We start from the raw sequence: 14,752 nt of genomic DNA, 5'->3' as shown, positions 1-14,752 counted from the left end.
CACAGATATGCTGTACATGTCTACATTTGGGACAAAGAAAAGTGAAAACCCCATGTCGACCTTTTGGCTGTCAACCTAGCCATTGTCCATCTAATGCTTATGTCGACCTTCCATATGTCAACCTATTTCAGGTGTCGACCTAAGCCACTTCAAACCAATGCATGTCGACCCAATAACCCATAGCCCCTAGTCGCACTTGTCTACATGTAACTTACTTATTACCCCTTTCACACCAGCCTTAATTCCCGGGTTGAGTTCGGGAACAACCCAGTACTACCGCTGGTGTGAAAGGTACCCGGGACAAATTATTGGGCTAATTTGCTGGCAATCCAACCCTGCTAGGAAGAAGGATTGTTCCTGGGTTCAACCCGGGGACCTGGCTGGTGTGAATGGGGTAGGGTATACTTACCCGGGTTGCCGGTCCTCGGTGTCCGGCCGGGAATCCACACAGGCGGCGGGCGCAAATGACGGGACAGGCGGTGGATGATCATGACACAGCTCTCCGGCGGCAGTGAGGGTGCCGGAGAGCTGCATCATCTTCATCCGCCGCCTGTCCCGTCATTTGCGCCACCGCCTGTGTGGATCCCCAGCCTGCGCGGAGGACCAGCAACCGGGGTGAGTATTCTTACCATCTCCTGCCTACCTCCGCCGCCATCCCGCCTCCTCCCCGCCCCTTCACACACCAGAAAATGCAGGGACTTTTCTGGTGTGAAAGGTTCCCAACCCGGGAATGTCTCTGCTTGTCCCGGGTAATGTAATTCCCGGGTTTGTCCCTGCATTTCTGATGTGAAAGGGGTATTAGTAACTTAGTTATTTTGATTAAGAAAAAAAAAAAAAACATATGTAGTTAAAGCCTGGATAGCCTTAAAACCTGGACTGTTGAGGCCCCCATACACTGGGCAATGTACCTGCAATTTGTGATCTTCTCCTGTGATTGCAGCAATCAATCACATTAAAGGTGGCCATACACTAGGGCAATTTATCTGAGGCTTGAAATTGCATGAAATTTCCCTTGAACCTCCCAGAAGTCCTGCACATCAGATTCTGTACATGTGTGTTTATTTTGCAACAGATATATTGCATGCAATTTATCAACCTGCATACACTTGCACTAAACAATTTATCTGATTACAGGGTGCTGGCCTAAATACAGTATGGCTATTTAAAGCTATGTAGAAGAGGATAGTATAGTGGTTCCCAAACTTTTTTGAATCATGGCACCCTAGAGTATCTATACCCGCCATTACACTACTGACCCCTCCTCTATACCCGCCACTACACTACTGACCTCTCTATACCCGCCACTACACACACTACTAACCTCTCTATACCCGCCACTACACTACTGACCTCTATACCCGCCATTATACTACTGCCCCCTCCTCTATACCCGCCACTACACTACCGACCCCTCCTCTATACCCGCCACTACACTATTGACCCCTCCTCTATACCCGCCACTACACTATTGACCCCTCCTCTATACCCGCCACTACACTATTGACCCCTCCTCTATACCCACCACTACACTACTGACCCCTCTATACCCGCCACTACACACACTACTGACCCCTCTATACCCGCCACTACACTACTGACCTCTATACCCGCCATTATACTACTGCCCCCTCCTCTATACCCGCCACTACACTACCGACCCCTCTATACCCGCCACTACACTATTGACCCCTCCTCTATACCCGCCACTACACTACTGACCCCTCTATACCCGCCACTACACACACTACTGACCTCTCTATACCCGCCACTACACTACTGACCTCTTTACCCGCCATTATACTACTGCCCCCTCCTCTATACCCGCCACTACACTACCGACCCCTCTATACCCGCCACTACACTATTGACCCCTCTATACCCGCCACTACACTACTGACCCCTCCTCTATACCCGCCACTACACACACTACTGACCTCTCTATACCCGCCACTACACTACTGACCTCTATACCCGCCATTATACTACTGCCCCCTCCTCTATACCCGCCACTACACTATTGACCCCTCCTCTATACCCACCACTACACTACTGACCCCTCTATACCCGCCACTACACTACTGCCCTCTTCTCTATACCCGCCACTACACTACCGACCCCTCCTCTATACCCGCCACTACACTACTGACCCCTCTATAAACACTACGCTACTGTCCCCTCTTCTATACTCGCCACTACACTACTGACCCTTCTATACCCTAAACTACTATATACTGAAATGCCTCAGAGCTGAACAAAATTTTTTGACACTACGCTGAATTCCTTTGATGGAAGGGTGATGTTTTGAGAAATAGAGAGGAAAATGAAGAATAGAGCTACTCTGTTAGAATATGTTTTAGTAGTGGATTTAAATAAGAGCACTAGAAATGGGAATAAAAGATGATATAAAAGTATACAACAGAATGAATAAGTGCAGACATGAAAATATATAGTATTTGTGGTAAAGAAAATAGATGAATGGACAAATGGGATTTATTTTTTAGAATTAGGCTACACCCCTTTTTGGGAGCGCACAGCTCGGGTGCGCGCAATTTCTTCAGTGTAATATTCTGTATGGGAGAGCTACATTTTTTTTCTGTTCGCACTGGGACCCTAATTGTCTAGAAATAGCCCTGGTGCTGACTACATATTGGGGGTGGGGTTTATGTGTATGGGCAGCTGTGCCAACCATGTATGCGGGGGCAGTACTGTATCTATAAAGGGCTGTGCTTCATGGGGATGTGATGTCTATCTATGAAGGGCTGTGCTAAATACCACAGTAGAGATTAGTGGCCCTCGTTGAATTTTCTTTACGTGGCCTACACAGTCATAAAGGTTGAAGACCCGTGGTCTAAAGCGTTTATGGGGAATGTTCAATTTCAGGGTATAATAAATATATTTAATGAAACATATAAACATGGTAAACATTTGACATTTATTTCTTTAAAAAAACGCTGCTTGTATGATTTTCTTTTATAAGAGTGATCTTCACAGTCACACATAAAACCCCAACAGTAGTCAGCCATCATATTCCTGTCCCATCTACCCTGGTACCTTTCCTCCATCACTTTTAGGTCTTGGTGAAATCTCTCACCTTGCTCCTCACTATAGTCGCCTAAATTAACTGCGAATCAGTCCAAGTGACTGAAGAAAGTGTACTTTTATGCTCATATTTGCACCTAACTAAGGGGGTTATTCTAGTCCATTCTTTCTGACAAAATCCTTCTTAGATGGACAAAACCATGTGCACTGCGGGTGGGGCAGATGTAACTTGTGCAGAGAGAATTAGATTTGGGTGGGGTTTTTCTTCAAAGTGAGATCTATATTGAAGTGTAAAATAAAGCAGTCAGTATTTTCCCTGCACAGAAACAAAATAACTCACCCAAATCTAATTCTCTCTGCACATGTTACATCTGCCCCCCTGCAGTGCACATGATTTTGTCCATCTAAGAAGGATTTTGTCAGAAAGAATGAACTAGAATAAACCCCTAAGTAACTAAAAGTTCCAGATTAAGTAAGAACACAATGAAGATGTTTAAAGAATCAGGTTGGAAGCGGTCATTACTGACGCCCATTTTCAAAAACCACACCTAAAAGCCATGTTTCTGCCCCTATATGATAGCTTTCTGTACTCAAACTGCGCAAATATACATTATGTGTATGGACATTTTGCTATGTGAACACACATAATTTCTTGATTTGCATATACTTTGCTTAGCGATCCACGTTAAGCCCATCGTGTACTATCTTACAAATACATTTGCTTGAGAAATGTTTTACAACTGTGGATTCCAATCTAGAAATATGAATACTTTTATATTGCCCCTCACTTTTAATAATATTTATATTTCGAAGTAATAAAAAGGATGTGGACAAATCCATTCCAAAAATAAATGTAATACAACATATATAAATTACATTAATATCTGTATGATTCTATCAATCCATCGCTCAATAGAAAACGCGGTATTTATATGTAAGTTGAGCGCCCACTAAGCTATTTGCTTAGTTTTACACGTCCCCTCGCAGGGCTCGCCACGCTTTGGGTTTGGTGGCTCGCCACACTATATAAAATCAACTCCATGCCGACATGGATAGTGGGGGTATGAGCATACTTATTATAGTGGGTGCCCAACTAACATATAAGTACCGAAAATGCTGTGTACTGTATGGGATAATGTACCATCTAGTAAATTATAAAGGGTATTTGAAATGACATTTAAAGCACCCAAACCTGCAGGACTATCATATGGTCACATATGAATACTGTATATCTTCTGGTGTGGAGTCAATGATACCATTTTACTAGAATCGTAAGGCACTGTTTTCATTAATGGAATTTTTAAATAGTCATCTAAATATAAGAAGCAAAATAATTAAATTAAAAAAAGGGAGCCAGCCCAGACTTATTGAAAGACATTATGCCTGAAGTAGTAAAGCTAAACTGTAGTATGTTCAGTACTGAATGATTATTTAATAAAAAGAATGTTATTTACAAAAAAGATTGAAGTGTTAGTTTGTTTCTTTTTTGTAAATGAATGTGAGTGGTAAAGAATGTTCTAAGAAACGTAATGGAAATCATCCTGACTTCTTATTTATAAAGACTGAGCTCAGGACTGTAGTATAGGCACATGTATGCATCACAAAGCAAGCGGCGGGCATAGGTTGGCATGCTCTTTGGATCTTTTTGCTGCAGTTCCTCAGGGGACATTTCCAGGTATTCAGTCACCTCTGGGCAGGGAGTTACTCGGGGGATGTTGAATCCATTCTGTCCTCCTACAGAACAACAAACACACAGCAATAGATTGTGACAGTTTCTCAAACTTAGCCATTACAGTCTTGGCATTTAGGGTTATCCATGCTTGAGTCCAGATAGTTATATCAAATTAAGGGCCTGATTCAGAGGTGGCCGAAAATGCTGCAGCACTGTATTTCAGTACTCTGTAGAAAAGACCCCTCCTGCATGTAACTGCAATACCTGCTGCTGACCTGTTTCATGCATATGGCGAGCAGCGTGAGCTCCACTTTAATCAGCTGATTGACAGAAGCAAGAGCTGCAAAGACAGGAAATTTGTATGGTAACATGCAGACCCCTGGGTGTGGCCACAGACTTGCATTTAGGTCCATCAGGCCCTAAAGTACAAATGTAGTCACCTGTGCGCAAGCATAGATATCCTGAACCCCTGTAATGGTAGAGTTTGGGAAGAAATTTGGATTATTACAATGTTGGAACTTTAAGAATGCCAATTTTTCTCAATTGTTTTTGACAGACTTCTATGTACACATGTACTGAAAAATCATAATATTTACAAGTAAATTATTTATTTTAATTAAATTTAAACTGGAGCATCGTGTAGAGAAGAGGAATTCTGGATTTAAGAAACAGATACAGTACTCTCAGTCATTAGTATGGTGCGTGGAATATTTGCAATCAATAAGAATAATATCTCAATAATATTGTTGTAGTGTAAAATTAGATCTGGACACAGTGACTTTCCTGTTACGTTCACCAGAGTTATGTGAGAAATGGCCAAATCAAGGAAGGAGTGCCTGTCAAGCAGTACAGATGGACAGGATATGCAGTGTACAAACATAAAAGAGAAAACGGATTATGAACAAAATATATGCGCTAGACAGGTAACATACCTTCTCGGTCAGCCATGCTATCAAAGAATGCCCATTGCGGATGGGCCTGGGAACAGAGTCTAATGAAAGCTACATAATGACTGGTTTCTATACATAACACCGCATACAGCTGTAAATGCTGTCTTTGGAGCAGGGCCTGTCCGTTTACATTCTCAGGTACGCTCAGTTCTCTAGGTTGGTGGTCAGAGCGCTTCCTGTGTAGGTGGACCTGTCCAAGGAAAATCCTCATGTAAGAAACTTATATAACCCATTTCACAAAAGTAATAATTCTATTTGATGTACTATACAAAAAGCTAGTACCTGCTTGCTGCAGATTGCACAGAACTGTTTTAAGTGTCCAGGCATGATTCCCATATCTTCATAGCAGTCAAGGCACTCCAGAACTGCCAGGGACTGACAAATGCAGCACTGTCTTGGGGCTGCAGGGAGGAGAAGAAAGGAAGAGGTCACGGATCATACACTGATTCAGTATGTTACCCCCATCTCAGCCATTACTTCAAACAATGAAAAAATAATAATTATGGGACAAAAACCCCAAACTCAATCCACCCAAGACCACCTACATTATGAACCTGTTGTATCCAGCTACAACCACAACACATGACCACTGAAAGACACTAATGGAAGTACAAATGTAGAAGTAGCTGTAATTAAAATGTAAGTGAATGGAATTTGTTAGTATTATAATAGAAGCAGTAGCTGGAATGGCGTACACCTGTAGAACACTTCTGGGTATGTTCTACTACATAGGTGCTAGTACATTTCCGTTGAATTGTAGCATAATATGGATAAAAGAAAAATGGCAACTGCCTGATAAATATCTGCACTCCCAGAAGGGAAGGAGACCCCTGATTTTTCCAGTCCCACATTCCGCCCACTACCTAGGGAATTGGGTAGGAAGGGGAGATACTAGGAATTGGAGGTCCATATGGAGGAGCAGGACAAAAATCATGTGATCTGTGTAACTGTATCCCTACTCCTTCAACAATTCACAGAATCTTATCATAATGCGAGTGAGTCATAATAATGCTTAGTCGGGACCACCCCCCAAAGTGGAACACTGCTTCTCTTCTCTGGGCTTCTCCCAAAAAGGAGAATTATAAAGTATTAACAGCCTACTTCCTGACCCCCAGTACTTACTGTCTTCTAGAAGATCGGTGATGTCCAACTGGAGGGTTGGAATAATGGTGGGGAACATCTTGAAGTTCTTGCCATTCCTGGGCATCTGAATGATAAGGCAAGAGGGAACCTGACAGAGGAGAGGAACACTAAATACATAACACATTTAAACAAAAGTACTTTAAATTATACAATATGGAATTAAACCACTTTAAACGGCATACTCATCAAAAGCTAACAGTTTACAGCTAAAATCCTTAACTTGATTTTCTATTTGATAAAGCGTGTTTCTGTTGGCTCACAATGTACATGCTTTATGCCCAGGGTTGATCTACAAAACTAATTGAATAGAATAAAACACTTTTGTTTTTCTGGAATTAAGGGTGAGATTTATAAATGTCTGCAAAAAGCCCTGGAGAGTCATAAAGTGGATAGAGATACAGGGGTCTATTTACGGAGCCCTGGAGAGTGATAAAGTGGATAGAGATAGAAGTAACAACCTACCAGTTGCTATAATTTTTTCAAAAACATCCTGTAACACAGAAGTTAGGAATGGAGTGGCTGATATTTTATTTCTTTCCAAGGCTCAGTAATTACACCCCAAAGTACCAATGAATCAGTTCCAGTAATTTTTCAGGTTGCTTGGAAAATGGAAAATGGAAAAATAATTAAATAAAATTAAACAGCGCTTTTGGAATCTATAAAAATACACTTTAATTATGCTCAACAGTGTTACATTTTTCACTGACCGGTACCTAAAAATATGTTTAAATAAACGTAAAAAATTTACGATTTATTTATACATTTTAAATAATATTTCATCAGAGCGCATTAGGTGAACTTCAAGGCTCCTTTACACTACTCAACAGATTAAAATAGAACATCAATTGGTATTCAGCAGCATTTCAATCCGACACCTTTTAGTCATACGTAGCAGCTGTTTAGTACTAGTAACTTTCCAATATGTAGTTTAAGCAGATCTAGTTCATTCCAAACTGGTGTCAATTAAGCACAGATTAGGAAACTTGCTCCAAAGCTTTCAGTCAATAAATAGAGGACAGTAAATGCTTGTGTGCAATTATATTAATAAAAATATGCTAAATCTGTCGGCTCATGATTTTCCTCTGATCTTAATGAGGTATTTTGGCTTTGATGTACCATTTTATCCTCTGCATGAGTGCTCCTGAGTTCTGGTGCTCCCCAAGTAGAGCAATTTTCTCAAGAGTTCTCCTCACAGGAAACAGGGACTGGTCCAGCCACCATATATTAGATACAGAACCCGTATCTAACATATAGGGGGAAATTTACTAAAGGAAATGTGTAAAAAAATAGGTGTATTTGTATCCAGAAATACACTTATTTTTGACATTTTCTATCCCGAAAATACGGCAATTCGTATTGATGTGCTATCAATACGAATTGCCGTATTTTCGGGATAGAAAATGTCAAAAATAAGTGTATTTCTGGATACAAATACACCTATTTTTTTACACATTTCCTTTAGTAAATTTCCCCCATGGTGTCTGGACCATTCTGTTTGCCATGAGAACTCTTGATACAGCGGCTTTACTTGGGGAGCACCAGCAGTTGGGAGCACTCATGCAGAGGATTAAAGGGCGCCTTCAAAGACACAATAACTAATTAAGATCAGAGGAACATCATGCGCCGACAGGTTAAGTATAAGGGAACTTATTTTCATTAACATAATTGCACACAAGCATTTTCTAACATTTATGCATTGGCTGATCGCTTTGAAGCAAGTTTCCTAATCTGTGCTTAAATAATACCAATTTGAATTAACTATGGGGCCCATTTATTATTTCATACTTGTTGCTAATTCCCTAAAAAAATTTTAGGTACCATTTAGTGCAAAGCGTAAAGCTGGCCATACACTTGGCATTTTTTCTGATTTCATCCAATTAAGATGCATCGGGCCTGAAATCTGATGAAAATCGGGCAAATCGCATGCGTTTTAGATTCAATCTGATGCATGGTCCCATGTACATTGGATCAGAACCCTAATGCCCAGTACACACCAGGATGATTGTGCTTGTGAAGCGGGTCATCCCAGGAATAGACGACCCGCTCACGAGCTGATGGCGCCGCAGACCTGCCGCGAAAAATGCACAGAATGTGATCGCGACCCCCACCCACTACAATGGTTGTTTCGGAGATCCTACCTGCAGCAGTTAGGATCTCAGAAAAGACCGACCGACCCACGGGGCCACGCATCGGATTGGGATCGCATCAAAAGACCAGCGAAATGGCCCAAAACACGGCCGATTTACATACAATCAGTCGAGATTGTATCTAAATTAGATTGTTTTGGGCCATATCGTCCTGGTGTGTACCCCACATTAGATTGCAAGTGCTGCACATAGGATCTCTAGGATCAGACAGCCTTCGGCAGCACTTGCTGGGATCGCATGCGATCTATCCCGCTGCCCGAGAAACTCCTGGGTGGTTCAAGGGGTTCAGCTGCGACTTCTCCTCTCGGAGAAGTCACAGTGATGTATGGGGCCTTAAAGACTTTTGAGCTTAATTATACCCCGTTCTCACTGCTGCGAAAACCTGGGTATTTGGCAGGGCGAGCGGTAAATTCCCATGTCGCGTCTCAGTGTGAAAGGGTCTTTGTGAAATTCCTGGGTATTATGCCCCGGGAATTACACACAGGTTTTTTGCAGGGTTTTTCCTGGGAAATACACACGTGTACGGCAGTCTAAACAGCACAGACCCGTGTTTTTCACAAAAAATCAAGCTCATTGGGGGATGAAATCAGGTGACATGTGACGTCCATTTAATGCTGCATAGAGGAGAGCAGAGATGTCGCACTGGAGGGATAAGGAAGTGTTGGAGCTCTCTCTTTAAAGTACACTGTGCAAGGTAGCAAAATGTTAGCAGCTGCAGCAAGCACTCGTTTGTTGCATGAAACAGAAAAATAGTGCAAAACATCAGGGACTCCAAGCTACTCCGTAGTATCTCGTCAGCCATGATTCGAGCAATGCAGTGTGCTTGGAAAAAAAGACCTCTTTAAATGACATCATCTTCAGCCAGCCAATAAAAGCTGCTTTCTAAACAGCCAATCACAGCTAGTTTTTCAACAGCCAATGAAAGCTGCTATAATATTCCACACACTTGTTGGCAGGGCAGACCAGGGGAAGCAGTGTGAATGGGTCAGACACGGGAATTTCCCGGGTCTAAGGTGCAGTATGAACGGGGTCTAAGAGTTGAGATGCTCTGTGCCCCGCCAAAAACCCAGCAACAAAAACCCGGGTTTTTGCAGGGGAGGCAATGAGAACATGGTAGAAATGTGTTTTTTTTTTTATTCCAAAAGCTCTGTTTTATTTTCATTGTTTATATATCAAGGGTAGAATATCCCTTGTGAAACAGCTGTATATAAGAAAGATTATAACTGACTAGATCAACTTTAACATAGCTAACGGACTTGCCCTGGTCTATTCTATTAGAGCGGATGCCAGCACTTAGATAAGCAGCCCATTTGTTCCCAATCTGTCCCGTAAAAAACACATGGGTTCTAAAGGTTTCCACTTGCAAAAGGGTAATTTTTTGCATGGGAAAAATGTGCTATATATTGGATAATCCGATAGTGACCAGCAGGCATATTTTTGGTGCTAAAAATTAACATGGCTAATAGAATACCTCCTATATCTTTAGCTGAAAAAAGAAAAATGACAAAAACAATGTTACCCAAAAGGTGCAAACATACAAATAAAAAACATTTTTTTTGTTATAGGTAGCTGTGTATTTTTTTTTTTTTTTAAAGGGACAATAAACTAACAGAATTTTCCAACACTCTTATGGTGTGTACAATGGGTACAATCACCCTGTGATTCAGACTATATAGTCAGAATCACATCGGTATCGCACGCAGATCGCAAGGGTTTTTAACCCTTGCGATCCAGATGCGCACTCCCGTATCGCACGGCAGAAAGTCTTGGCTGCCTTGACTATATAGTGCAGATCTGCACTATATAGTCAAAATTGTATGCCATCGCATGCATCCCGGGGGATCGCATGGCATATCTCACCGTGTGTACACACCATTAGACAGACAATTAAATATTTACAGGAAATGCCAAATAATGGTCTGCATTACAGCAATGCGATGGGGCAACGTTTTTCTATTACAAATAAAGTTGATTATATTAAAGTAGTATATACTGCAGAATTTCAGAATATTTAATGACATGAGAAAACAGAACTTTTTTGAGTTTGTCTCGTACTGCTTTGCAGTTTACCTCTGTAAACTTGAGATCACCAGTAACCATGGACCATTCCAGCAGCTGCTGCACAGAGGGTACACATACGGACGGCCTCTTCTCCATGAAAATCTGGTAGAATATACAACCCTGTGGTTTCTTCTTCTGTGTCCTAGATGAAGAAATAACGTTACTGTAATCTGAGTGTGTATGCACTGGAGAATGTGGTGAAAACTTTTGAAATGAGGGAACCATTGAGTTTTCTGGCGTTAGGAAGATCTTCACTATCTCGGGACATACATGTTTTCTATAGAGAAGGGTGCTAGTTCTGTTTGATAGATTAAAAACTCATAGGGACCAAAACTTATGACAGTGGGAACTTTTTCTATAGGAAACGTGGTTGCCACCTAGGGCTGGATTCAGATCTGTTATACCCCTTTTACACCAAAAACCCTGGTCGGACCCTGGTCTTTGAATGCTGGAGTATCCAGGGTCTGACCCTGCTTTATACCCCATTTACACAGCACTTTGTCCTGGGTCTGCACCATTTCACTGAACCTGGGTCAGCCCTGCCTATCTATCTATCTATCTATCTATCTATCTATCTATCTATATAGTCCAATTAATTGCTGACCCGGTGCCTTCCAGCGTGGACCTTCTGGCCCCAAATGCAGGGTGTGGGAAACAGGCGGAACTCTCGGATTTAGTGGAAACGTGAAAATCAATTTATTAATCCGACATGTTTTGGGCCAAGCTAGCCCGTAGTAGGATCCCTGAGGAAGGGCTAGCTTGGCCCGAAACATGTCGGATTAATAAATTGATTTTCACGTTTCCACTAAATCCGAGAGTGTCGCCTGTTTCCCACTATATATATATATATATATATATATATATATATATATATATATATATATATATATATATATATATATATATATATATATATATATATATATATATATATATATATATCAATCAATCAATCAGTGTTTTTTAGGGGGTAGATGGGGAGTGCTGTCCCCGGGTGCTGGGAGGAGGGGGGTCCCTGCGGCTGCTGAGGGGAGGGGGGTACCTGTCAGCCTGAGGTCAGAGCTCACTCAGCGGAGGAGATGATTTGCGCCGCTGCTGTACATCTCCCCGCAGCCCCGAAGTTCCGGCGGCGAATGTACGGTCAGTGGCGGGGGACCCTCTGGCGCGTGGGAACTAGTACTAGTTCCCATGCGCTGGAGGGACCGCCGACTCTGACTGTCCATTCGCCGCAGGGACCGGCTGCCGGGGGATGGTACAGCAGCGGCGCACATCATCCCCTCCGCTGAGCTCCGACCGCAGGCTGACAGGACAGGTACCCCTCCTCCCGCAGCAGCTGAGCACATCTTCCCCAGCGCTGCACGCTGTGAACCCGCTGGTCCTATCCGGGTTCTACCCAGGTCAGGACCTGGGTAGAGGACCCGTGTAAATGGACACGGATATACCCCATTTACACCGCCGATGATCCGGGTCTGACCCGGATTTTTCGACGGTGTAAAAGGGGTATAAGTAAAGCACAAATAAAGTTTTGTCTGGAACAAACCATATTGCACTGCTAGGGGAGCAAATGCATTTATATATCTTATCTGCAGGGTAAATACTGACTGCTTTTCAATGTAGCCCTCAAATGTTCAGAAAGCTTTATTTTGACAAAGAAAAAAAGAACAGTGCTGAAGCACACCCCACAATATTAAGTTCTGCTATCTATTTAAGCAACAACCAAGGTTATTAATATATTTATTGGCCAATAAATATTAGCCCACCAACCAGCATCTAGGTGACCTAGTCTCTCAGATGGGTCCCTAATAAGATTGAATCCAGGGTGCGAAACCCCACAAAAGTCGGCACCTCTTGATACACGTGTGTGATTAGGGTGTGTATTCCTTCCCCCCAGCTTTATGTCAACTCCAAAACAGAGATCTAAATGATTAACTAAGAAGTTTAAAACACATTGTTTAGTGTTAACCTGACATTCTCCACTAAAGCGCTTTTAATAATACCATGGTACCTTCCCACTACAATGTAGACATCTGAAATACCTCTCTATCATTAGGACGGGATTGGTTCTAAATCCCAGCGGTCGGAATCCCGGCGATCAAAATCCCGACGCGGGGGGGGGGATGGTTATTGGGCCGTGGATTATTGAAAAAACGGTCAGTATTTTTTTCAGTAACGGAGACTGCGCCTATTCACCATTAGGACACAAAACACTACTCGCTTACATCAAACAACTAGTCATTGAAAATTCAAAAAAAGCAAACATCTAAGGGCCTACCACATCCAATTATCAAGTGCTGACAGACCCCCTCACCCAAAAGGTAAAATCACTTTTGAATTCAGTTTAACTATTTTTCCCTGGTTTGCTTCTGCCAACAGATTTATTCCAGCGAGAGACAACATGATAGCTTCACATCAGATCAGATTAGAGGAAACATCTCAGAAACTGCAGCCTGGAAGAGTTCCAAACAACCTCTTGCCATCCTCAGAAAGATTAATCAAAGACAGGTCTTAATGGGATCACCTGCCACTCTATTGATTCCTGGAGTCAGACAGAGCATACAATGATGAGGTAGGGGGAAGTGAAACACACGCAGAGATAAGAAGCAATGTGGCTGCATTTGCTTTACAGCAGATGATTACTTTATCAAACAGCCAATGTACTCATACAATGTAAAAAGTGTCTTTAACGTCTTCCCAGAATCAATAATGTGAGTTTGTACCTTCAATCTGTCTCTGAAGCATAGGTTACTCTGGAGGCATACTGCCGCTAAGCTACAATTCTAGAGTATCTGGGTAAAGGGGGACTACACACGGGGAGGTGAGTATTGTAAGCGATGCTAGATAGCTCAGAACACAATGGGCAGTATTCAATGAGAAAAATTTGCCCTGTTTTATGGCGAATTTGTGCTTTTTTCGCCTTGGACGGAGCATTTTGCTCTCCAAAAGCGAGCAACCCTATTCAATGTGAAATATTCGCCGTCTCTCTCCGTGATAGGGTTACCAACTCATCCCTTTAATCCGGGACACATATTAATTACACAGGTTCTGTGGCAGTTTAAAACCAGGTGAAATGGAGACCTTGAGGTGTGGCAGTTTAAAACCAGGTGAAAGCCAGCCACAGAACCTGTGTAATTAATATGTGTCCCAGGTTAAAGGGATGAGTTGGTCACCCTACTCCGTGTACCAATTCTCCATCTTTTCATGGAGAGCTGGAATGTGAACTTTTAAACTAAAAGGTTTTTTTTTTTTTAATTTTGGTGTAAAAAAAATCTGGATTTTTTTTTCTGTGAAGGGGCATGTTATTTTTATTCATGTGCTTATAGCACATGAATATATATTTAATTTTAAAAAATATATTTTTTACAATTTTTTTTTTTTTTTACACAGAGCAGCCAGCAGGGGGCCGGAGCTCTCGAGCCGCTCATTAGATATTCATATATTCACTGCATCCGATCATTACATATGCACGATCGGGTGCAGTGAATACTGGGTCCCCCGCTGGCTATAGGGGGGGGGGGGGGCAGCTTGTGCTGCCTGGGTCCCAGGGAGCCCACCTCCCCTCCACATAGGTTCTGGGGCAGCCAGGGAGACTTTAATCTCCCTGGCTGCCACCGTCCCACAGCTCCCTGCTCGTCCGCTGCAGGGGTTAAGACTCGCCACGAGTGGCGGTGAGTCTTAACCACATTGAATAGAGGGAGCAGTAGTGGCTGCGAGCCCTCTGGAACAGGGCGAGTGCATGGCGA

At 42.5% G+C, this 14,752-nt stretch overlaps 1 protein-coding gene across 3 annotated transcripts in view; it reads right to left on the bottom strand.

The window, feature by feature from the left end:
- Positions 1 to 3,874: 3,874 nt before the first annotated feature.
- The window catches only part of LOC146005710 (ubiquitin carboxyl-terminal hydrolase CYLD-like), a 28,993-nt gene continuing 18,115 nt past the window's right edge, over positions 3,875 to 14,752 (bottom strand). For all 3 annotated transcript variants that reach the window (XM_083145141.1, XM_083145135.1, XM_083145138.1), the window contains exons 11-15: positions 11,022 to 11,154; positions 6,784 to 6,892; positions 5,944 to 6,062; positions 5,644 to 5,851; positions 3,875 to 4,773 (exon numbers count right to left, since the gene is read on the bottom strand). In XM_083145141.1, the coding sequence (XP_083001267.1) occupies positions 4,589 to 4,773; positions 5,644 to 5,851; positions 5,944 to 6,062; positions 6,784 to 6,892; positions 11,022 to 11,154 (754 nt within the window). In that variant the 3' untranslated portion in view covers positions 3,875 to 4,588. The remainder of the gene's footprint in view (positions 4,774 to 5,643; positions 5,852 to 5,943; positions 6,063 to 6,783; positions 6,893 to 11,021; positions 11,155 to 14,752) is intronic.

Source organism: Crinia signifera, chromosome 1 (genome assembly GCF_055691185.1).
Source record: "Crinia signifera chromosome 1, ASM5569118v1, whole genome shotgun sequence".
Lineage (NCBI taxonomy): Eukaryota > Metazoa > Chordata > Amphibia > Anura > Myobatrachidae > Crinia > Crinia signifera.
Note: the sequence above shows the minus strand (reverse complement) of the source record. Positions and strands in the feature narration are given on the sequence as shown.